Below are 24437 nucleotides of genomic sequence, written 5' to 3'. Positions count from 1 at the left end.
ATGATTTTGGACGTGTTTCATCAGGACCTACGCGCCTGCGTAATGAACTGTTCTACCTCACACCCGCTTGTAATATGATAATGGTATCCTCCTAATGAGTATCTAATGACCCCTCAATTTCTAGGATGTTTGTGCATCAATAAGTATCTTACAATGGCGATCTCGATGATCAATCAACTCTTGGAATCCCTTATCTATTGCGTCGCCCAGCTTAATCTTGGCTGTAATCATTTTTTCAGGCCTCAGTTGACCTGCAGGTTGATTAGTATATTTATCTCCCTTCACGATGGAAGAACTTACCATTGTTCAATGCCTGAATCACCTCCTTGAACGACATCTCATCATACAAAGCAGCACCCATATAATTGACTTCCTTGTATGTTAGGTCATTGACGTTGACAGCGGGTTTGTTCTCCCAAACTGCTATGTTGACGATTGTCCCATGAACTCGGCATGCTGGTATTACTCCATTGAGCGCAATTTCAACACCTGCCGTGTCGAAAATAACATCCACTCCCTTATTCTCGGTCACCTTGAATACCTCTTCTGGGACGTCTAATTCACGAGGATCAAAGATGTTATCAGCACCATAGTGCTCGGCGAGTTTCTTGCGGTTATCCATAAGCTCCACGACTACGATCCTCTTTGCGCCCTGCAGTTTGAGGATTTGGATCACTGCAATCCCAATTGGTCCGGCTCCCAAGACCAGCACACTATCGTTAACTTTGAATGGAGAAATCTTGACTGCATGCCAGGCCACCGCAAGCGGTTCGATAAGTGCTGCCGTTTGAAGGGAGACATTGTCGGGCAGTGGGTAGTAGTGTTCAGCCGGGGCGACTATGTGATGGGACATGCCACCGCCGTACCCTAGCGTATGGTCAGTAAACTATACATGGCCACCCTGGGAAATAGCGCACCACTTAGCCCAATAAATCCAATATTCTTGCAGCAATGTCTACATCCTTGCTTGCAGGCTGCACATTTCTCGTCGAAAATTGTGGGTCGAACGACGGCTCGTTGACCAGGAACAAGATGCTTGACATCCTCTCCAACTTCCTCTATTGTGCCGCTAAACTCGTGGCCCATGGTGATGGGAGATGTCTCTCCAGTGATGGGATGCTCGGTCTTAGGAACCAGAACAGGCCCAGAAGTATATTCGTGAAGATCTATTATTGCATCAGTATGCCGCGTTGCAAAGCTCCAACAAGGTCGATGGAGTATACCGCTTCCACATATCCCCACATAGACAGGTTTCATCTGTGTATGCGAGTTAGATTATGCCCTTATGACCATCTGAAGAAATCAAACTCATCATATTACCTTTACATCACCCTTCCCACACCGTGGCTCTTCAAGTTGGTCCACGCGAATATCTCCGCGTCCGTGAAATCGAACGGCTGTCATACTTGTTGCCTAAGAAGAGTTGTTTCAACTGGTTGGATTCAGAAGTATGTTATTTCGATGCTTTCATTGCTCACAATGCGTTGCGACTCGCGAGGATTTAAATACTGGCGACGTGCTCACGGTGGCAAGATGGCGGACGATTCTGCCAACCCAAAATGGCCATATCTTGGAACACGCAACCCGGCAGACCCAGCGATTTCAAGAACAAGTCTCAAATCAAAGATAAGTGTGAGCTATGTGCCTGTGACGTCGGGGTGAAATCATCTGGACCAGGGTCATAGAAAAGAATATGTATGACAGTGATACCCCTTGAAAATACCAGGGAAATAGGATCCGCCCACGTGTTACTTAAGACTCCATCTTCATCAACATGGATCTCGCTATGAATCACTATCACATCATTGTCATGACCCTGATTGAACCGCCAAGGCTTCATCGTGCTACAAGGCCCCCATCTTGCTACAAGGCCCCATCGTGCTAAGCCAATCAGATCCAGAGAAACCAGTCAATCATACCCCGTGCGGGGTTTTGAAAGACGCTGCCGGATTTGACCCATGCCATCAAATACGGGCAAGTAATTTTCACTAGGTTTGCGTACCTAATTCTCAGCGAACGATGAAGAAGGGAGTGGACCCCGCGGAAATAGCCACTAACATAAGTGGGCCTTTACTCGTCGACTGTATCCAGATCATGATTTGCTGTTAATTTCATTTCACATTCCACTAGCTACCGACCCTTGTTCGAGAAACATGCTCCAGGGCACTCGCCCTAATGAATGTCCATGCCAAAAAAAGCGAAAGGTTCAAGCAACATACTTCAAGAGGTATTATAAAGTTGCAAGGTACCAAAGGAGAACTCAAAGAATCAATATAGCTTAAGTCCATCGCATCTAGGTTGGGCATGATGGTGTTGACCTGCCGTCTTTGTCGTGGTATCCCAGACCTTCGATGTTACATAATGGTCTTCGAGACATCGGCTGGTAGGATGGCTTCAAAGAAAACCCCATCAAACGTCACCTCCCGTCCTGGGGTGGACGATACGTCGAATGATTTAGACATTGTAAATGGCAGTGGCTACACAAAACACAAGGTGAAGAGAAGGTACCGTGAGGTCTTGACAGAATCCTTGATTTTGGCAGCCCCGTGTGTATTACCGGTCAAAGATGGAGGGCGCAGCAGCGGATAAAGGATCCTGTTATAGTTATAACAAAAGCAACAAAGGGGCTACAACGCTATTTCGAGTGGTTCCGGGTAGGCGACTCCGCAATGTGTCATCAGCGGACAACGATACAAAAATCTAATGAGATAATCCATTCGCAGCATTTGGAAAATACCTCCAAGCCCCAGTCGCGCTTCGGCGTACGAGGCCCACAGGATCTTCGATCTCCCCCAACCCTTATTGGCTGGAAAAAAAAGCCAGCCAAATAACCACAACCGCGCCCAGTCTGCATCATTCTCCACACAAGCCTCTTCCGAGGAGGTAACATCCACGGCTTGACACCGTCCTCTAGTGGGACTGGTATTTTTGACCGACTAGATCTGTTGCAACCTGAGCTCGAATGATGTACCTGCAGCTAGACGAGTGATCCTCCTGTGACTGGATTTTGAATTTGATCGTGTACAGTGGATCCGAAATCCATTGCGAACTATGTAGGTAGGTAGGTACCTTTGTTACTTGGATGACATCACTAAACTGAAGCTAGGAATTACCTTCATGCCATGCTAACAACCACAGAGAGCTCGATAGAAAAAGTCTTGCTACATGTTTAGCACATCAATGAAGCTATCAAAGAGGCCATCAGGATAGTCCACGGGCGCAGCATCTGCGACATCTTCAAGCGCGCCTGACTCGACCCCACCACTATCTCCATCCCCGACCGATCCGTCGGACCGCGTACTAGCCGAAAACGTTGGTGATAGACATGGCACCACGTTGCTGTTTGCTCCCAGCACCTTCTGAGGCATCAGCGGGAGCTGTAGGTTGATCTGCTGGTCGTCGCATTTTGTTGCATGCTCAAATATCTGGTTTTTGAGATGCCAGATCTCTTCTTTCAGCACGTTCACTTGCGCCAACAGCGCCTCGTGTTTCGCAGTCTCGCTGTCTAGAACGCTTTGGATCTGTTTGTGCTCCTCCTTCTTCTTCATGCGGCATTTGTTCGCCGCAACACGGTTCCGTTCGAGGTGTCTCGCCCTTCCGGGGCTGACATCATGGCGTGAGATGTAGGGCTTCGAAGATCGGCGGGTCTTTCGGGCGAGGTGCGGTTGAGGCTTGTATTCTGGGTTCGCGCGTAGATGATTTTCGGAGCTGGCTTTTTGCTCGTTCAAGCTTTGGATCAACGATCCTTTGTCACTCTGAGATATGTTTAAGGGATTGAGCCAGAGGCCCGTCGGATCTTCGAATGTTGGTGGCAGTCTATCTGGTGTGCTCGAGAAGAGATTGGTCATAGTCGGATTTCCGAGCAGCGCAGCCATGTTGAGTAGGGACGCAGTGGAGACAAATCAATTTTCAATTGATGAATATTAGGCAGATACTTTAGGCTGGGCAAAAAGCATCGAGAAAATCACTGAGAAGACATTCACGGGAGATTGGACAGTTTATTTCATATACGATCGCAAAGTACAGAGCCGGGGGTTCCGGATTAAGAGCCACAAATTCGCGATGGAACGTAACCGGGGTCTGATACAGCCCGGATAAAGCTTGGAAGCAAGCGCGGGGTGTTTGCCACCACTGCTTGTGGACAGAATCTGGTGCTATCGCCAAATCACGGCCAGGACAGAAGAGACGGCCTATGTGAGCCGACAATGACGAATGGACGCGAAAGGCTCGAACCAAAGAAAGCTCGAACCGGAGTTTAATGCCAAAAGTCCCCGTTTTCGGGCCCAGAATTGTAGAGATCAGTCGATGCGGGAAGCAATTCTGGGGGAGGAACTCAAAACATACGTGGAGCGAGAGTGGTTGATGACGAGCACTGCACGTGGTGAATTCCGGTTTTACAAAGTTCTCTTCAAATGAAAGGTTTTAATTACAGTTTGTTCCAAAAGAACGGGGCTTCAACCTTGCTTTGCTTGGACTTGGGAAGTGTGGTGATATCATATATCAAAATAGTTGAATGTGCCCTGATAGGTCGATGGCAGGAAGATGGTACGTGCGCAGCCGGAAAAGGGAGCCGTGTGGGACGTCCCATGGTCTAGAACCCTAAGCGGTCAACAACCTCCCGAGGACGAAATGTGGGAGTTAGAGAACCAGATATTCGAGCACGCCGGATGTAGGGACAAACCGGTCAATATGCATCTAGAGACAATGGTTGGATGTCCTTAAGTTCCTCAGAGAACACTCGCTTTGGCCCTTCATTCCCTCCCCAACAGGGTACCTCTTGCGAAGCCGCCAGCAACCCCCCGAAAAGTTCTAGCTGCTGAGAATATCGATCGCGCTCGCGGGAATGGGGGCATAAAACAATGCTGAGATTCATTCGATACTGATTTCATTACATTTGTTGAACACAACTGGACACACTCTATAAGATGCCCCTTTTTTTTCCCCTCTCAAAATGTACCCGACCGCCGCAGATCTAGCTCAAGCTATTTTAAGAGCTTGTCACACCGAAATCTATTCAACGGGAGAGTCGTGTTCGAGATGCAGCAATCATAAAACCATGAGACGGGTTTTACCGGGCTGCGCTTCAGGTACTCGGACCTGCACTGAACATCACTGGTGACTGGTCCACCGGGTCAAAAGGACGCATCGACCTACGACTTGGTTGATCCCTCAAATAATTCGAGAGAGCGACAGACTGAAAGGGCCTATTCGTTGCGATCGGTAGCTATGCTCGATGGATCCGAGAGGGATAAATAAAAGGTTGGGTAATCATCAACTGGTTCAGTGACTAGTACACAAGTAAAGAAAATACATCGCACCGGGGTGGCTGTTCGTCGCTATGTACAAGCACACTCAATCATGGAACACTACAAACAAAATAACACCCCCGCAAAGGAAATGACAATGTCAGTCAGTCATACTCGCCGACACAATAAACAATCAAACCAGAAGAGAAAAGAAATCGGGGTATCTGCTGGGCATGAGGAGACAAGACCAGACGGAAAAGAGTTCGTAAAGGAGAAAAAATTATGAATCCACGGACATCGGGCCAGGGAATGTGGTTGCCTCGGTCTTTAATGGTCGACGCTCTGGTTCGGGCGACGGGCCTTTGCCGTTGAGCCGATCGAACTCGAGGGTTTCGGCCAGCTCGGCCGCCATCGGGTCCAACTCTTCTTCCTTGAGACCGGTGGCCAGGGCCACCAACTTGCGGTGCACATCGAACTTGGTGCTCACACCCGCATCTGCGGTTTGCTGCGCGAGGTCGCGAACCGCCTCGTGACGAGCCTTTTGCGCATTGCAAAGCTCTCGAGCTAGCTTATACCGGGCCATCAGGTCGGAGGAGGAAAGAGAGGAGGCAACCTCGGAGTCCCGCGGGGCCCCAGTGGTGAGCAGTTTGGAAAGCTTCGCGTGTTGTAGCTGTTCGAGCAGAGACTCGTATTTTGCCTTTAGTTTATCATACCGGCCAACCTGGCTATCGCTGGGCTCATACTCGGCCTCCTTGGCCGCCAGGGCGGCAACCTGCTTCTGGATCTTCTGGCGATCCGACTCCAGTTGCTCATACAGCGCCTCCGGGTTGGCGACATCATCGGAATCTTGGTGGCTGATCTTTGAATTGCCGTAAGTGACGGTAAGCTTCTTGTTTGCCTCTGCCATGATCGCGCCAATCTTGGAAAGCAGGTCGGAGGTCACAGAGTTATCCGGCAGCGGAGCAATCGTTGGGTTATCTGAGGCTTCAATACCACCTGTGTCGCCGTCCAATTGGTCATTTGCCATGGTCACCGATGACGGGGCAGGCATAATATCATGCTCGGGGTTATGAGACCGCTGCGTGATGCTGGAGGCCGTTTCGCCTTTCTTATTCACCATATCACCCGCCCGAGGGCAGTGCATGAGAAGCATGTTCACCAGGCGGAAAGCACCATTGCGCGCAGCCACGAGCGCGGCCGTGTCCCCGTTGGAGTCCTGACATGACAACAGCAGATCGATCTCATCCTGGGAAATTGTCTGAGAGAGCTTATCCAGCAGCACCTCGCAGTAGTACCGCGAGCTTTTCCATTTTCCTTTGCTCCTGGTTGTTTCGGCGATGTGGTGGAAAAGTGTGGCGCCGAACCAGTCCCGGAAGGAGACAGTGTCCAGCAGCAGGTCCAACAGGGCCGGGAAGGTTCTCTTTTCGTAGTTATTGGTAAATAGAACTGCGCGAACAAGCGGAGTCTCTTCGTGAACCGACAGTGCCTTGACATCAGCTCCTCGTCGGAGTAGATCCTGCACGATCTCCAGATCACCCATGGCGCACGCCCAGTGAAGAGCTGTGTTCCCCGAATCGTCGATAGGCCGGTCTACCTGGAATTGAGCCGGTGGCTCCGGCGGCGGGATGCGAGTGGCTTCTGGAGCGTCCCCAACGGTCATGAAATAGTCCAACAGCTGATCGCCATAGATGATGTGTTCTTGTTCGCTGATGGACATGGCCGTTTCCTCGTTCATCCCGCGCTTCCGCTTTCGTGAGTGGCCGCCGTGCTGAGACATTTGAAGCATATCCTCGTCTGCCACCATGGACGATGAATCGATGGTCGCTCGCTCGATGGATTCGTTGTCATCAAACTGGGCACTCATGTCGTAGTGATCATGCGGGAGGGTTGGCGGGCCCATGCTTCGTTGAGACTGAACGACATTGAAGGCGGCCTCCGATTTTGCAGCGGCGCGACTGGCGGCTGATTTTCTCGGAGCTCTTGGTTTGGATAGAGCGGATGAATGCTTTGGGGCTGGCGGGGGACTGCGATCTCCCGGCACATAATCGAATATGGCAGTAAGCTTGCTTAGGATATTGTTGCGTTCCGCCAGCACGCGGCCTTCTGGGAGGGGAATCCATGTTCCTGGTTGCTCGGATTAGCAGGCAAGAAGAGGGCGGCAAATGGGCACAACACGAACCCTGGTATTTGCCGTATCCGCCCTGCACCTTCTCGTGCACTCCCTTCTGTACTTCCCTTTCTAGAATTCTCGTTCTTGCCGGCTTGTCAAATCCCGCCGCTTTCAGGATATGGGTCGCATTAATCCAGTCATCCGCCCTCCTGCGCATCACACTGTCGTTGGCAATTTTGAATTCGTACACGGGGACCTAGTAACAACACAGTCAGACCAAGCCATCGAGAGCATCAAGAGACACTTACACCACTATAGGTGGCCGAGTAGATCGACTCCATCCCCGCCATGATGGGCGTGGTGAGCGGCTAGGCGCCAGGCAGGTCTCAACTAGAAGCAACCCGCGACGATTCACAAGTCAATTGAAGTAAGAGTGTTGGAGTGGGCGCATTGCCTGGTCCAAAAAATCAACGCAGCACAGGTTCAGCCGGTGGACCGAGGGTGAGGCATCCTCAAATTACGCGACGTGACACGCGTAAATGGATTTTGCGTGACAGCGCCGTGATTAGTCAGGGAATGGTCTCGTGATGCGCACGTGACCAATCAGGTGAAGGAAGGAACTCGGGCAAGGAAAGCATTACCCTCGTGTTGTCCTGTCTCTACCCTCCACACTTTGCCATTGTGCATCGACTGTCTGCCACAATGACCGTCACCGAGTCGCTGAAGAGTGTCGTGGGCTTGGGGGAGAATTCTGGTGCGTGAATTGGCCACCGTCCACCTGCTGAGATGCCAGCTACTGACCATTTTGACCTCGCAGCATCCCGCCAGGAAATGTCCGAGGCCCGTCTTCCCATGCAGTACCGCGACTCATGCGCCCACCTCCTGATCCCATTGAACCGATGCCGACAAGCAGAGTACTACCTTCCCTGGAAGTGCGAGGTGCGATCTGCAGTCATTCCCACCCGTCTCCCCTTTCACTCATGACTAACCGATAACTTTACAGGATGAGAGACATTCCTACGAAAAGTGCCAGTACGAAGAGTTCAAGAAGCGGGTGGCCAAGATGGACGAGCTGCGCGCGGCCAAGGACGGCGCGCGGAGCAACTAAACGACGGAGCGACGGAGCTTGCGGGAAGATGGTCCGGACTGCTAGTCAGGCCAGCCGGCCGTGTATATAGAGACGTCGAGAGACTGCGGATGGACTGTTTCTGGGTTTGGGTTCTTCCGCTGCGCCCGCCGACTGGGAGGATCGCTGGTGATCCTCCAAGATGCCTAGGCTCCCCCTCAGATACCTAATCTAGGCACAGTTCGCGGAACCTAGGTCCACTGCAAGTGTACCTTTTCAAGTTGAAATTCAATCAATCGTCATGGAATTTGTCAGCCACTTCTATCTGTCAGCCTCGTATAGTTGATCCGACGCCCGTCTTATTTGCCAGCTGCATCTCCCGGGATCCGAGTCCCGCCGCCGGCCAGTGTGTCTCACCGCGCGTTGCACTGCAGGCGCCCCAATTTCTATAGACATCGTATTTAGAAAAACCTATGGTTTATAGTCAGCGTCACACTCCGACACGAACGGCGCAATGGATTCCTCCGTCACATGACCCCTGCTTAGAAATCGACTTGTTATCGCCGAGAAGATCTTCAACCCCCGCCGTGGGAGAGCATCGGGAAATTTCCCCCACATCGAGAATTGAAAAGAACCCGACCGAAGGCCATGTGCTGACGGGCCTGATCTGTTCGAGGTTACTGTCGTGGTCGCTGCGGAAGACTGTCCTTGCCCTCTCACTGCCACGAAAGAAAAAGTGCAAATAGAAAAAAAAAATGGGTCTCTTGTATGCGCATCATCCTTTCGACTGCACCGGGGAACACCACTAACCCTGCACCACAGAGCACTCGGCACCGCGCTGGAATGGCCAGAGGCGAAGAAAAAGGCCTCTCAGGTGCGCCAGTGGGGGATCGAGGTAGGATGCGACTCAAACGGCTTGGAAGGAAAGTGCTAACGGGACTAGCAACTGCTCGCTAATTGGAATAGAGCAAAGGGCAAGGAGCGTGATGCTCTTCTATGGGGTGATGAGGTACTGTCATTTGTTCAGTGTGTCCATCCAGAAAGAACTTCGACTGACAATTGCAGGTCGAATACCTCGTGGTAGCCCTCGACGACGCCGACAAGAAATCGCGGCTCTCCCTCGCCCAGGCGGATATCCTCAAGTCTCTTGCCCGAGACGAAGCTTTGTGGAAGACGGGCTCCTGCCATAACAATAATAGTGAACAGTGAGTTGGGTCGACTCAATGATGGAAACCAGCACCTGACCTGTACTAGTGATGGCGAAGATCCGCCTCATTTTCACCCGGAATTCGGAAGGTTCATGCTGGAAGCAACTCCCGGTCGTCCGTGGGGCATTGGGTTTAAGGACCTGCTCAAGGTGGAATCCAACATGAAGTGGAGGTAAGTCACTTTCAGATCAATGGATCGACAGCTCATTGACAGGCCGCCAGACGAGAGGTCGCCAAAGCGCATATGGCAGCCAACGAATTTCCTATTACTCTCACCACATTTCCGCGCTTGGGAACCAAGGACGATTATATCCGGCCATACTACCCTCCGTCCGGCCCCGCACTTCGCTCGCAATTTGTTCCAGACGAGATTGCTAATCCCCATATCCGATTTCCCACTCTCGCAGCCAACATTCGATCACGACGGGGGCGAAAGGTGGAGCTGAATGTGCCTATCTTCAAGGATGGTAATACGCCACGACCCTTCAAAGACCCGACTGTCAATTACGATCTTCATAAATGGCCGGAGGATGACGATGTGCGCAATGGTGCTGCCAAGGATGATCACGTCTATATGGATGCCATGGCATTTGGAATGGGCAGTTGCTGTCTGCAAATCACTTTTCAGGCCAAGAATATGACGGAGGGCAGGCGGCTCTATGATCAGTTAAGCCCGTTGGGCCCGATCCTGCTTGCTCTCACGGCCGCAACTCCCATTTACAAGGGATTCCTCGTGGACACGGATGTACGGTGGAACCAAATCTCAGGAGCAGTCGATGACCGGACCCGTGAAGAACTTGGTGAAGCCGTGAGTTATATGACCGTACGCTCATCATCATTTAACTGACAATTGGTTAGCCTCTCAAGAATGATCGGTGGAGGATCCCCAAGTCCCGATATGCCTCGAACTCGACTTATATCTCACAAGACCCGCGGCTGCGGAAAGAGTACCTCGATCCAGACTTGGTCGTCGATGAGGGTATCAAGAAGCGGTTGATGGACGGCGGCATGGATGAACTGCTAGCCACGCACTTCGCACACCTCTTCATTCGCGATCCCTTGGTCATCTTCTCCGAGGATCTGGAGGAGCTCGACGTTAACAAGGCTGACCATTTCGAAAACCTGCAATCCACTAATTGGCAGCACATGCGCTTCAAGCCACCACCACCAGAGTCCGATATTGGCTGGAGAGTCGAGTTCCGATCCATGGAGATCCAAATCACTGATTTCGAGAACGCCGCGTTCAGCATCTTCATCGTCCTCATTACCCGGGCCATCTTGAGCTTTGATCTCAATTTCTACATCCCCATTTCGCGGACCACCGAAAACATGGAGACAGCCCATGCCCGCAATGCTGTCCTGGACCAGAAATTCTATTTCCGCAAGGATCCCTTCCCCCGACGAGCACCGAAGAACGCACACTCGATGAATGGTGGTAGTGCTTTCTCCTCTGCATCATCCTCCGCCGTCAACACGCCGCCTCCCTCCCCGCCCCTCGGTCCCGTGGAGAGCGAGTACGAGCTCATGACTATCTCGGATATTGTCAACGGCTGCTCGGACGGGTCATTCCCAGGGTTGATCCCGCTCGTCGAGTCGTACCTAAATAGTGTGAACGTGGACGTCGAGACCCGCTGCTTCTTAGCCAGATATCTCGATCTTATCCGCAAGCGCGCTGACGGCACGCTCTGGACTGGCGCGCGATGGATCCGTGAGTTCGTTGCCAAGCATCCATCCTACAAGCGTGACAGCGTTGTGTCTGAGGAAATATGCTATGATCTGGTGAAAGCGGTCGAGGAGATGACTGGCAAGGAGGGACAGCAGGGCTCCGTGGGGTGGGAGATGCTTCGCGGCAGAAAGAGCTAGAACAGATAGAGTTTCTTGTGTGGATGGATGTCTGAGCATATTTTTAGCATAGATGGAGGATGACCTTTGTTATTCGTCATATATTTGGGACTTTTTGTCCTTGCAGTTCACCTTTTTTCGCATAGTAAGTTTTGGATATTGTCTGTCATTCTAGAATACCGAGGGTGTCTATCGGTGATGACGGATTGATATCCGGTTCTTCAAGCACATCATCACCACGTCGCATTGCGCCTTTGCAAAATCACCACAATCCCCTCCTCGGAGTACATAGTGTGGTCTCCATTCACGACTAGGATTATTCTGGCTGAAATGTAACCCCTCAACTGGTTCCAATCAGAGGAGAGCAGGCTGGATCCCACGACTTCGAAACAATCCATACATATGATGGGCACGGGCGGGGAAGCATCTCATCTCACAAATCCGTGACGAAAATTGCGAGGGGGCGTAATCACTTCCAACGCAGTAGCCTGGATTGCGAAATCTCTCGGGCCAAATGCTTCATAGTGCCAATAGCGGAGCGTTTGTGGCACGGGGAGCGCGTAATTTTAATAATGTAGTTTTCTCTAAGACCATTTCTCCCTTTCAAACAACTACGGAGAAGTTCAGTGAAAGGCATTATGTCTGACAGTACGATCCAACGCGTAGCTATCATTGGGGCTGGCATCAGTGGGGTTGTCAGTGCAGGCCATCTCCTCGCCGCAGGAATAAACGTCACAGTCTTCGAAAGAAGCAGAGCAGCGGGCGGGGTATGGTAAGAATTCCCATTGTCTCCAACAGTTACCAATATGCTAACCAATGTTGCATGCAGGCTTTATGATAAGAGAGTTCCTATCGAAGTTCAGTACCCATGTATCAAACCGTCGGATGTGGAGAAGTACGGCCGAGATGAACGTGATGAGAGGGAAAGGCAACAGCTGATACACGCTCCACCAGGGTTTGTTGAATTCGAACATTTTGCAGATAGGAAATGCTAATGAATACGCTAGGCCCTGCTATGAGAGTCTCAGGAACAATGTGTCCACTCCATTACTACGTACAACTCTTAATGCTTGGCCAGAGGGAACTCCGCGCTACGTCAATCACCGTGTGCTCAAGGACTACATCCAAGATACCTCCAAGAGGGCAGGTGTTGATGCTGCAACGATTTATGGCGCTTTAGTGACAAGGGTTTCCAAAAATGGACAAAAGTGGCATGTGGTTTGGAGCTCGTTACATGAAGATAGTCATACGAAAAGTGTCGTTGAGCAACAACAAACAGAGGTGAGGGACGAACGCTTAAGTCTATTAAAAGGAAATTGCTCACAGATAATCTAGATATTTGATGCGGTTGTGGTGGCATCAGGCCATTACCACACAACAATGATTCCGGATATTCCTGGACTAGCTGAAGCAAAAGCCAAGTGGCCGTCAAAAATTACACACTCAAAATCCTTTCGAAATGCAGAAGGGGTTGAAGGAAAGGTATTTTAAAACCCAGAGTAAAATCCCGAGCTCTACCTACTCTCATTGCTAATCTTCCAACAAGACCGTGCTTTTGATCGGCGGGGGTGTATCTTCAGTGGATATAGCCCGGGAGATCAGTCCAGTCGTCCAGAAGGTATATCAGAGTACTCGAAATGGTGCATTTGATGTCCCAGCCAGCGCACTGCCAAAGAATGCGACTAGAATTGAGCAAGTGGCGTCATTTGAAATGAATTCAACAGATACGGCATCCCTAGAGACTCACTTACCTCTTACTGTTCGTCTCAAATCTGGCCAAGCCCTCAATAACATTGACAGAATCGTTCTCTGTACGGGGTATCAGATGGTTCTGCCATTTCTTCCAGAATATACCGACCATGGCGAGCCGGTTGCCTCGCCCGACTCGGTGATTGTGACGGATGGCGCCCAGTTCCACAATTTACATCGCGACATATTCTATATTCCGGAGCCAACCCTGGCCTTCGTGGGTGTTCCCTTCTATACGGCAACATTTACTCTTTTCGAGTTTCAAGCCATTGCAGTCGCAGCATTGTTCTCTGGAGTGGCGCAGCTCCCTTCGGTCGAGAGTATGAGGATGGAGTATAAAACCCGAGTTGAAACCAAGGGCCATGGCCGAAGTTTCCATTCGCTCAGGGGTGAGGAAGTGGACTATGTTAAGCAAATTATCGACTGGGTGAATACCGGTAGATCTGCGCATGGCTTGCCGTTGATTGAAGGACACACTGCTTCTTGGTTGGAGGAAAAGAATGTTCACGTTGAAAGACTTATGCTGATCTGGCAAGGAGCAATCCCATATGGGAATACGGACGAAGCCGCCCCCTCGGGGGTGGAAGTTTCAGCATAAACTTTGAAAGAAGAAGCCAGTTTACCAGATAGTATGTTTATTTACTTATTGAGACCAGCCCTTCTATTTTCGAACCAAGGTAGATATAGCAAAGATCATAAAATCTGGGATGCTCAAAAAGCTGTTCTACATTATCAAATTCCCTTTTAATCCAACAGTTTCTCATCTTCCGTCGGCCTTCGACAAGAATCCGCCAATCCAGTCACCTTCCACTCGCCATTCAATCTATGCAAAACAAAAAGCTCCACACCAACATGATCAACGACACCGTTAATTTTCGCTCGGAACGGCGCCCACACCGCAGCAAAGACCCCAGCCTCGTGCACTTTCACTTCTGGATCCCAGATGCGCTCATCGATCTCGTCTGTAACGCTGGCAACGTGTTCGACGAATGACCCGATCGTGCAGAAGCGTAGCACTGTTGGTGCTGGAGGTGAGAGGGACATGCCGCCTGCTCGGACGCAGTACTTTTCGAAGCCGACGCGGGATTTGCTATTCAGGGCCGTGAGGAAGCCCTGGATAGCAGCGATTATGGCGTCTGTCTCTTGGGAAGTAGATGAGGAAGGTTCTGGCTGAGGAGATGGTAGTGTCCAGCACATTTTGAATACTTTTTGTGACTCAAGGCATTTCTCTGGAGATTGATTTGATTGTTCTATTATGCTCTGGACTTGTTTTCAATAGACCTCCCTGACGAAAGCAACCGAATATCTAGACCCCTGCCGAACGCCTCCTCCGATCAATACGGTTACTGTTGCAGCAGTTTGGTCCAACCGCCCCTCTCCACCCTTGTACGACCATCATGACCGATGTAATCTAGTTTTGTGTGGGACAAAGGGGTGGAGTTCGTGTGTCACCGGCTAACAGAGTTTAGGCAGCTAACAGTTATGGACCGCGCCGTTGTCTCCCTTCCGTTTCCGTCCCTCGGCTCAGATCTAATCAAGAGTTATTCACTCTTAGCCGCTTTATTGTTCTCCAATGATTGTGGTTCCAGATGTATTTGAAGAACAGTGACTTATCATAACTTTGTGCACGCACTTCGGAGAAGATCAGAGTCTTTCATAGATGATAGAATCAACTCAATGTCCCTGCATCTACGACCTCGGCTGTTTCTTGGTAATTTGCTACGTATATATAGACTACGTCAGTCCGCTTTCGGCCTAGGAGGAGCAACAAACGTCGTCTTTCCGGATCCTTCAAATGGCTCATGATATTCAGCCTCGTTTTGTACCTGTTACAGCTTATTTTCCGGTTGTAATAACCAGAATGATGGTTCTCAACATCAACAGTCATTCTGGACGTTCAAGTTGAGACTCCCAAATGCTGTGACCAGCTCCGAGGTCATCAACCCTAAACACCCCCACCGGTAAATCCTCGGTGTATTATGCGGACAAGCATCGACCTAAGCCAAAAGCAAACACAAGCCCGCTGCCCTTGGACGCTCCGAAACGGCCTTCTCCACATCTCCACTCCCCAAACAAGAAAAAGATGGCCTCAACAAAGCCCCGACGGAACCCAGATCTCTCCCCCGCTCGGAACAAGGCTTCTTCCAAAGCCCGGATATGCCGATAAGCCCATTAATATCGACAAAACTCTCTGTAACTCCATTCCACGGCTTCCGTCAGGTCCCGGGCGCAGATCATGGACCCTTTCTGGCGAGCCCCAGAATGGGACCATGGTCTTTCCCCGCAAAATCCTCATCATGATCCCTGTCAGTCATGATGATAAAAGGCGGCTGCGCGGGTGAGCGAGCAGAGTGAGAGTAAATCTGCATTATCATCATCATGTTTCGACTGGCCGTCAGATTTCTTGGTTTTTGTGCTGCAGCATATGCAGCGAGCTCGTCTCCGACAGCGACGGTGCGTAATGGCACCTACGTCGGCGTGCGAAGCACGACATACGAGCAGGATTTCTTCCTGGGTATGCCGTATGCACAGCAGCCGATTGGCACCTTGCGCTTTACGGTGCCGCAGTCGTTAAATGAGAGCTGGGAAGGAGCGCGTGATGCTAAAGAGTACTCAGATATCTGTGTTGGTTATGGGGTGAACATTGTCTTTTTCTTAGGGATGTGAACGCATTCTAACCTATACTATCCCAGACGGACTCGATCTGGTATCCTCAGTCCGAAGCATGCCTAACACTGAATGTCATTCGCGGTGCATCCGTTGATAAGAATTCCAAACTGCCTGTGGGTGTCTGGATCCATGGTGGTGGATTCGTTGAAGGGTCAGGCAGAGACCAGCGCTACAACACGTCTGCCATGATTGAGAACTCGTACCGAATCGGTAACATTTTTTCTTATTATTCTGCTAGAACCAAACCTAACCTCTCAAAGGCAAACCGTTCCTCGCCGTGACGCTCAACTACCGGCTATCTGCCTGGGGATTCATAAGCTCGAGCCAAGTCTGGGGATCAGGCAACACCAATCTGGGACTGCGCGATCAGAGACTCGCTCTCCAATGGGTGCAGGAGAACATCGGCGCTTTCGGCGGCGATCCGGACAAGGTAACTATCTGGGGCGAGTCCGCGGGTGCCATGTCAGTAGGCTATCACCTCACCGCATACGGCGGGCGCGACGATAAATTGTTCCGAGCGGGGATTATGGAGTCTGGCGGATCTATTAGTGCCAGTCCATCCAACTACACGGGCTTCCAACCCCTGTACGATAACCTCACAGCCCAGGTGAATTGCTCGAATGTGGTGGACTCGCTGCAGTGTCTGCGGGAGGTACCGTTTGAACAGCTTAATGCCGTCCTCAACGGTACAGATGGGGAATCTGAGTACAACTTTGCGCCTGTGGTTGATGGCGACTTGGTTCGCAACTGGGGAAGTATCCAGCTGGACAGGCGCGAGTTTGTCAAAGTGCCTATCCTCATGGGCAGCAACACGGATGAAGGGACTGCGTTTGGGCCGGTGGGAATAAACACTACGGAACAGTTTTATGAGTATCTGACTGGTAGGTGAACTATTTTTGAAGTGATTTCAGTTTACTGACACGACGTTAGATGGCGGTTTCGGATTCCAAACGCCACCATCAGTAGCATCGCGCATCCTGCAACTATACCCCGACATCCCATCGGAAGGTATTCCCGCATTTCTAGGCAATAAGCGGGTACCATCAATGGGACGGGAATGGCGCCGCACCAGCGCATTTGCAGGCGACTGGACGATGCACGCAAACCGACGACGACAGTGCGAGGTCTGGAGCGAAACCAGCACAGCGGCATACTGCTACCGGTTTAACGTGCACGCGGCGGACGTACCATTGCTATATGGCGCGACGCACTTTGAGGAAGTTTCTTTTGTTTTTCACAACATCGCAGGTCTGGGATATCACTACGGCAAGCCATTTGCGGGCGTGCCGCAGTCGTATATCGATCTCAGTACGATGATGACGAGCATGTGGGCCTCCTTTATTCATGACCTCGACCCAAACACGGGTGTGGTCAATCGGTCGGTGCATTGGAGTGCTTACGACAGTGACAAGCCGCAAGATCTTTTCCTAAATTCTAATACCTCTAGCCATATGGAGGCTGATACTTGGCGGAAGGGGGGATTGACTATATAAACTCGGTTGCGAAGGCTTTTTGGCGGTAGTTTGGATTGTCCGTATGTTGGGACTCGACCGATGGGAAAGCATATAGGTGTGCATGAGTATTGAGTTGGTTCATGTTGATAGCCGAATGTTGCTGCATATACGCCATGGACCCGAGAGCATCATGTATCGATTTGCAACATTCCCACCACTGCTCTAACATTCAGATAGTAAGCCGCAGTTGAAGGATCTCGCAGCCTGTAATAGCTCTACAATAATAATATCCTTTCTACAGGGTTCTCAACTGTCAAGTCACACAGGTATCGTGTGCTCCTACTTAAAATGTCATGCTGCCAAGCCCTAAGAACCAATGTCCTAGACAGGCATGGCACAAGAGGCCAATGCCACATTTAAGTTAACTGATCGACTATCAGATCACCCTGAAGCGGGCCAAACATTTCTCTGAACGGCCTAGCTAATTCCGATCTAGGCAACGGCTCAAGGAATGATGGCTGTCACGTCTTGAGTCGGAATGCGGGAAGGACATTCTCGCAGGAATGCCATGCCGCAACACAACCCCTGGCATCAACCCGGAGTCGATATTCTATTGTTGACTATTCCGACCGCCGGCCGGGGACAGGTACGATCTCTGGAACCAGCGGAGATTTAACCATGGAACCAAAGAAGGGTGAAAGTCGGACCCGAGATTCTGCAGTCGGCCGATTGATCAGATTAGTCAGAGATCCGAGGAGATGCAGATGCTGTTCTTCAAGGAAGCAGGCGAATCTTTCGGGTGAAAAATGCAACTGTTTACGAATGGGAAGCGCGGGTCGAGATCGGTGGCGCCGGTATGCTGTACAGTATAGAATACGCATTACCTTCAAGGTACATACGTACTGTACACAGTTCATTCTCAGCCCCGGAAGCCAGATCCATCCACCCACGGGAGCTTGTTGACCACCCCACCCCACTTTCGCGACTATTGGCAGCGCGCCGACGCGCAAAATACACATTGACCCCGGGTCAGCTTTTCACTAGATCTGAGATAGACTGACGCGGCTCCACCACCAGATGCAAAGCGAACATACCGCTAATGAGGCGCCCACTACTGTAAGAAAGGAGCCAATCTGCGTACTGATCCTAAAATTGGTCCTGTGCTGACGAGTCAGGGTCCTGAATCCCTGAATCCCTGAACCGCCGAATCCTGCCGGATCGCCAAACCTTCGCCCTGTCTTGTACGTACTATAGGAAACTTCATCTGTACAGATGGTATACTTGCATTACTGCTGGTCTTTACCATCCTGATCTCTCCGAAGCACAAAACTATAATCTATAGCGCGACCAGCAAGTGGGAATCCGGGACCGACGAATCCCACGGTTCACCGTCGCTAGTGGTGGAATGCGCGCAATCAGACGGCAGTATAAGCGAGAATGCGTTTCGGGCTGCGATCGTGGCACGATTAAGTATGCTTAGCTTGATCTCAGATCGATAGTTTAGTTACACGAGTAAGATACGAGGAATACGCAGAGAAGCCGTAGAAGATTGGCCATGCCCGACTGGGGTTGGCGCCGAGGGCCCGGGAGCACGGGTTAATATCGATCCACTGATGCTAGTCCTGCAATCTCTGCAGCGATCGATCCACCTGCCGTGCTGTCTTAGATGTAGTTGTCTGAAGAATAATAATGTGCAGATGAGAACGCCTGGAAGAGATCTGATGAGTCTAGACGAGATATACGGCTCTGAAAATAGAGAGCGTACTAGTGAACTCCTGGGTGAATACTACCCCTCGGGTTCATCACCCACGAACTCCTGAGGAGGTCATGGCGCGATCTCGGGCGCGCTAGCAAAACCACGATGCCGCCGATCGCTAGTGTTGCGGGGACGAGGGTTTGAGTTTCTTCACGATGGGACAAACTATTTGCATTTCTACCCCCACAACCTCATTCCCGGTAACTACTAATTCCATATTCCCATGCAGCCCAGCGGATAGTCCTTCTGCGATCGCCACCCGGCCCGACCGGAGAGAATACTATACACAGCGATAGACGATGGATTTACTTTTCGTGGATTGTTGTTGAGGCTATGTTGCCGGCCATCCATAGTTCCATCCATAGTCCGCCCCGCTTCGGCCGGGATCGGGATTCTCCGCATCTGCTGGCACATGGCAAAACAACACACCCGGATCCATCGGCGGCCTCGTGCGCTCTGTTCTAGGGAGGTCGCTTCGACAGAGAGGCACGGTGGCAATACCGACCTTTTCACCATGATGATGGCGAGTGTCCGTCATCGTCGCTGGTCTAGATGTCAATGTCGAGGAATGGTGGACGGGGATGAGTAAGCGACCGCAGCGGTTCCCCAGTTCAGCAGATCGTCCGGATACAAGGCCTGTCTGTTTGGACGTGGTACGGTCAGTCCATGACTGTACGAAAAAAGATCTCCACAGGGGTATTCCACGAGCGCAGGGGTGGCGGTTGGTGTGGTGGGTGTGTTGGAAAGGGGATGAATGAATGGATCGTACTTCTCCGGGCAGCAACAAAGCAACCCAATTTGGAAACCAGCCTGCGAAGAGACGATCCTATCAGTAGCGCAAAACCCGCCAGATCGGACCATACGCCCCAATTTTCCGACTATCTCTCCGAACAGGGGTTCCTTGCCCTTGTCTTCTTTTGTCCTGGCAAATCGCCGGCACGTAAAGCGCGCGTATAGAGGGAACTAGTGAGTCTCCACCAGACCACTACAGGGGCGGTGTGTACTTTTGTTTTTAATTGTCATTCTTCTAGTCCGGGTCTTCCAAATAATCAAAACAGCCCGCTCGCGTCGAACCCGTGGGATGGTTTAGGTTTGCGATTTGAGATTCCGATTTGAGATTGGGGTGCCACGATCGACGCCCACCCCCTGCGCCCGCATCGCGCTGGGATCGTCCGATCCCACGCAACAGGGACACGGCAACCCCGCGTGTACATATGAACACATGACAACAGGGGCACTGAAGATCAAGTGAAGTTAGAGTTGGGGGCTGCGGCTATCAACCCCGAATCCAGCAGCTGACACCGAAATGAAGGGTTTGGGAACGCTTAGTTCCATACCTAACTAGAGCGAAAGTTAGACTTACCACAAACACGGTATACTATTGAATCTACCGGGGTTGGGATCGTTTGCCACGCGATGGCTTGAGGCGAAAAGTGTATCAGTGCCGTCATTGCCATGAAATTCTTCTGTATACGGGAGAATTTCACGAGTGTAGAGATGGTAGAGAGCTTGGAAGTCTGGTTGAACCAAACAGTGGAGCCGCACGGGTCGGCCACGCTACGGCCGATACGACAACCACGCGGCGGTGGCGAAACAACAGCACATCTACAGATCGACGTCAGAACGAAACAACAACTACACGCCACCCGCAATGTATTTCCGAACAGGAAGAAATTTTTGTCATGGACCATTCGTTGATGCTAGAGGAGACAGATCGTACATACATCAGAAGATAAGACGCATATTAAAACACACATTGACGAGGGCAAGACAGGGTAATGCAGGGTATAGCCAACAACAGTCTTGCAGCAAAGCAAAAAAGAAAAGCAAAGGCGCCCGTTCCACGATCAGGCAATTGGCTAGAAATCACAATCCTGAATTTCGTCATCAACCCAAAGGAGGGGGAATCTATGCTGAAGCCATTTTTCTCCCAGAGTGCAAACGGGTATTAATAATAGGACGGAGGGATAGAGAGCCAGGGAATCAAAAAGGGAGATGAGGTAAGGGAACAACCGCCGAGACAGAAGAGGAAGGTCGAGAATAGATCCAGAATGCCAAACCAGACACAAAAATAAAAAGAAAATAACGCCTCCGAACCCTTTTCTAATCCCCGCCGGTTTAAGAACGCCACATGACAAGAATGATGAAGGGGAGTCAAGACTTCAATGGCTGGTGGGCGAGGCCGACTCGAGGACAGTCTTGGGCTTGAGGTTGGAACCCAGGGTGGCTGCCTTGTTGGCGCCCATCTTGCGAGTCAGCTTGGCGTAGTGCAGGCCGCACGCGTTACACAGCGTTCGGGCTCCATCCGGTCCCCGACGCCATTCAGGCGTTTCGGCTCGGTTACAACTGTGGCAACGACCAGGAGGGGCCGCCTTCTGCAGGAACAAGGTTAGCTCATCAAGTAGTGGAGAAGACGAAGGGAATTTCCTTCTCGGGGGGACTTACTCCACGCCGTTTCTTTGGATCGGCACCTGCAAACCCGCCGGCGCCTTTGAACTCTTCCTGGTACATAGCCATGTGTTCATCGGCATCCACTCCACCGGGCTTAAACGCCTGGCGTTGGGCCATCTGCTCCGCCAGCGCCTGTTCTTGGTTCACTACCGCCGTTCGTATCCGGATCAGGGCATCTTGGTTCCGACGCTGCATATGGAGCATATCCTCCACTTCGGCGAGCGTCGGCAGAGACCCAAGGACCGGTCCCGATCGCTGGGTCTGGTGCGCCCTCGCTGCATAATGCCGCGAGAAATCTAATGTTCGGTTGCTCAGCTCGGTAATCTGTACCCAAAATTAGCTCAATCCCACACTTCAAACAAAAATCTCGAGACATACCTCATTTAGAGACGTCTCCACATCGTAGACGTCTAGATGCCGTTTCACACTGTCGCCATGGGGTTGGCCTGGAATCGGCCGGCCCACAAATCCGCCCTTGGATTCCTCCACCCGTGCTGGGTCTGCACCGGGCTTCCATGGGGCGCCCATGTAAGGACGATTGTCATAATGACCTGGCGGATACGAAGAGGCGTTGGGTGGCGGTTGAGATTGGAAGGAGTAGTTTGTCGGAGGGAAGTGGCCATAGCCGTTGGGAGAGGCCACGCTACCCGCTGAGGTCGGCGCGCTGTAGTCGAACCCGGACGAGTTCTGTGACCCGGAGACCGAGGTTATCCCCGTCTTTGCGCTTTGTGTGGGAGATTTGCCTGAGCTGAGCGATTGTAGCGACGCATTCCGCGAGTCTTGCGTGTGAACCGAGCCCCCCTGTAGTTGAGGCTGATGGGGAAACGCCGGAGGGTTGGAGAAAGGGTTTGGTGGCCCCGAGGGACCTTCTGCGCTTGACCGTCCGATCAAATGTGACGGCGGCGGTGCGGTGTGCCCGGGTTGTGATGGCGGCGCCGACGTGGGCGCCGGATATGGCAGCGGGTTGTCATTGCCCAGGGCCTCGTGGATGGACGGCAGCGACTGCCGCGGAGCTTGTTTGTCCTTGTCCTCCTCAATCGCGCGGCGCGACTCCGGGGATGAGATATATCCTGGTTGTGAGGGAGCGCTGGTGGCCGGCGTGCACGAGTATGACTGGCCGGCGTACATGTTGTTGGGGCTCATCAGCGAGGTAGGCGATCCGGTGCTGGTCGCGATCGAGGAGTGGTTGGGCGTGTACCCCAAACCGTCTTTACCGAGGAAACCGATTGCAGGCAAAGGGTCTCTGTGTCCAGAGGGTCCAGTCAGCATTGAGGTTCTGACCGCGGCGAGGGAGGGGGAAGGTGGAAAACAAACCTGTGCCTTGTCGCGGCTTCCAAAGACCCCATCACGTTCAGTGGCGCTGTCTCGATCTTAAGGTGGGCATTCAAGATGAGAGGCAGTGTGTGAGGGCGAAGGTCCGATCGTTGTGGTGGCGGGAGAGATCGATGGGATGAGATCGACTTTTAAGGGACCGATCGAGAGGGACGAGAGGGTGGCAAGACGGAATAGTAGGTTGAAGCAGGACCCGGCCGAATCAGGAAAAAAAAAAGTACCAAGGCGTCTCGAGAACGCCTCCTCTCGTGCGACCGTTTTTTTCTTGGGTGGGCAGGAAAACTGTTCCACCAGTTCGTGCCGGTAGAGGGGGGGCGATGGGGTGGCGGTGGGAAAGATGGGTGAAGTGAGATGGACCCGAGATGGCGAGTTAAGTCCGATGCGAAAGTCTGACGGGCGCGTTCCAAGGAACGGTATAGATCGGGACAACGGCAAATAATGGACAACAAAATGGAGCAAAAAGGGCCGAGCGTAGCACAGGGTGAAAATGGAAGAGGGAGAGAGAGAGAGAGATCGCGTGTGATGGGAACAGAGAGAGAGAGAGAAGGGGGAAAATATTATTAGTTTAGGGGAATGTCAATCCGAGTATGGCACGAGGAAAAGACGAGGGATAATATAATAGTGAACGGGCAAGAACTTTATTATTTTACAGATGGCGCGGGTGGATCGAGATGGAGGATCGGTATTCCGTCCTGACGGTGTTTTACCGTACGAACGGATCTACAGGTATTATGGTGTACGGTGCCTGTCGAACAGCAGAGGCAGACCCAGGGCCCGGGACACCGTCTGCCAAAACTGACAGCAGTGGCGCCCCATGACGCCCATCGCCCAGGTTGACATCATGGAGGACCGAGTTGGCCCGACCTCGATCGATCTCGAGGGATTTGGGTGGAGGGGAGAGATTTCGCATCCGAATGGATGAGACGGTGTGTCACGGTCGAGGGGGTCGCACTGTGTTCCATGGTTGCTCGGATCGTGGGGGACGTCAGAACACAACAAGCGTTAAGCTTCGATCGATCGAGTTCCTATACACACTTTCCTCATCGACTCCATCCCGCACGATTTCCTCCTCCCCCTAGCGATTCCTTTCGCTTCCATCGCCAGCCTCTCAGCCCGTTCCTATTAACGCTGTCAAAGCGCCCACGCACGGCAGAGTGTCTCCATCACACGGTCACGCTTGTGGCGCGCACAGACGCAGACCCATCGCTGGTTCAACGGTCGGAGATCAGAAAAGACAGGCCAGCGAGATCTTCGGCATTTCTCCCACGGGATTATTGGCTCCTCAAATTCCACTCCGCGGATGGGAATAATCGATCTGCATGCCCCCCCCCCATCGCTCGACGATTCAGCCACGGCTGCAACGCGGCCTCGAGATTTTCTTAGCGTATGCACGCTAGGTCACTTTTCGGTCGGAGGAGTGCAGCCTCGATGGCAATCGTCAATGGCGGTTCCCTCCCCCGCCGCGGGCATTTCGATCTGGCCTATCTGAATCGCAACTGGGAGTGATGGGTCATACAAGATCGGTGGGGGGAAGGGGGAACCACCCCTGCTCG

At 51.8% G+C, this 24437-nt stretch overlaps 9 protein-coding genes across 9 annotated transcripts; 4 read left to right on the top strand and 5 right to left on the bottom strand.

The window, feature by feature from the left end:
* Window positions 1-120: 120 nt before the first annotated feature.
* On the bottom strand, window positions 121-1404 carry N7474_003701 (2,3-butanediol dehydrogenase; the record flags this gene model as incomplete). The annotated part of the gene is made up of 4 exons (XM_057195116.1): window positions 121-251; window positions 301-867; window positions 918-1166; window positions 1332-1404. 4 exons carry the CDS (start codon window positions 1402-1404, stop codon window positions 121-123), a joined length of 1020 nt encoding a protein of 339 aa, XP_057052512.1.
* A 1757-nt stretch (window positions 1405-3161) lies between these two features.
* N7474_003700 (bZIP transcription factor) lies at window positions 3162-3875 on the bottom strand (the record flags this gene model as incomplete). Its single annotated transcript, XM_057195115.1, has 1 exon — window positions 3162-3875. One exon carries the CDS (start codon window positions 3873-3875, stop codon window positions 3162-3164), a length of 714 nt encoding a protein of 237 aa, XP_057052511.1.
* Window positions 3876-5526: 1651 nt separating this feature from the next.
* N7474_003699 (putative APSES transcription factor) lies at window positions 5527-7706 on the bottom strand (the record flags this gene model as incomplete). Its single annotated transcript, XM_057195114.1, has 3 exons — window positions 5527-7370; window positions 7426-7612; window positions 7665-7706. The coding sequence occupies 3 exons, from the start codon at window positions 7704-7706 to the stop codon at window positions 5527-5529; spliced, it is 2073 nt and encodes a 690-aa protein (XP_057052510.1).
* A 352-nt stretch (window positions 7707-8058) lies between these two features.
* On the top strand, window positions 8059-8464 carry N7474_003698 (NADH dehydrogenase [ubiquinone] 1 beta subcomplex subunit 7; the record flags this gene model as incomplete). Its single annotated transcript, XM_057195113.1, has 3 exons — window positions 8059-8110; window positions 8174-8295; window positions 8360-8464. The coding sequence occupies 3 exons, from the start codon at window positions 8059-8061 to the stop codon at window positions 8462-8464; spliced, it is 279 nt and encodes a 92-aa protein (XP_057052509.1).
* A 713-nt stretch (window positions 8465-9177) lies between these two features.
* Window positions 9178-11493, top strand: N7474_003697 (glutamate--cysteine ligase; the record flags this gene model as incomplete). Its single annotated transcript, XM_057195112.1, has 7 exons — window positions 9178-9188; window positions 9245-9317; window positions 9366-9431; window positions 9488-9627; window positions 9677-9802; window positions 9853-10438; window positions 10489-11493. The coding sequence occupies 7 exons, from the start codon at window positions 9178-9180 to the stop codon at window positions 11491-11493; spliced, it is 2007 nt and encodes a 668-aa protein (XP_057052508.1).
* Window positions 11494-12110: 617 nt separating this feature from the next.
* On the top strand, window positions 12111-13819 carry N7474_003696 (putative FAD dependent oxidoreductase; the record flags this gene model as incomplete). The annotated part of the gene is made up of 5 exons (XM_057195111.1): window positions 12111-12244; window positions 12302-12427; window positions 12480-12753; window positions 12808-12954; window positions 13019-13819. The coding sequence occupies 5 exons, from the start codon at window positions 12111-12113 to the stop codon at window positions 13817-13819; spliced, it is 1482 nt and encodes a 493-aa protein (XP_057052507.1).
* A 146-nt stretch (window positions 13820-13965) lies between these two features.
* Window positions 13966-14418, bottom strand: N7474_003695 (uncharacterized protein; the record flags this gene model as incomplete). Its single annotated transcript, XM_057195110.1, has 1 exon — window positions 13966-14418. One exon carries the CDS (start codon window positions 14416-14418, stop codon window positions 13966-13968), a length of 453 nt encoding a protein of 150 aa, XP_057052506.1.
* Window positions 14419-15600: 1182 nt separating this feature from the next.
* Window positions 15601-17384, top strand: N7474_003694 (uncharacterized protein; the record flags this gene model as incomplete). The annotated part of the gene is made up of 4 exons (XM_057195109.1): window positions 15601-15858; window positions 15915-16101; window positions 16152-16772; window positions 16822-17384. 4 exons carry the CDS (start codon window positions 15601-15603, stop codon window positions 17382-17384), a joined length of 1629 nt encoding a protein of 542 aa, XP_057052505.1.
* Window positions 17385-21263: 3879 nt separating this feature from the next.
* Window positions 21264-22898, bottom strand: nsdD (GATA-type sexual development transcription factor NsdD; the record flags this gene model as incomplete). Its single annotated transcript, XM_057195108.1, has 4 exons — window positions 21264-21476; window positions 21547-21876; window positions 21931-22795; window positions 22867-22898. The coding sequence occupies 4 exons, from the start codon at window positions 22896-22898 to the stop codon at window positions 21264-21266; spliced, it is 1440 nt and encodes a 479-aa protein (XP_057052504.1).
* Between the last annotated feature and the right edge of the window lie 1539 nt (window positions 22899-24437).

This window comes from Penicillium riverlandense (genome assembly GCF_028828495.1).
Source record: "Penicillium riverlandense strain IBT 135883 chromosome Unknown utg000003l_segment0_segment0, whole genome shotgun sequence".
Taxonomy (NCBI): Eukaryota; Fungi; Ascomycota; class Eurotiomycetes; order Eurotiales; family Aspergillaceae; genus Penicillium; species Penicillium riverlandense.
This window is presented reverse-complemented; position numbering and strand designations above follow the sequence as displayed.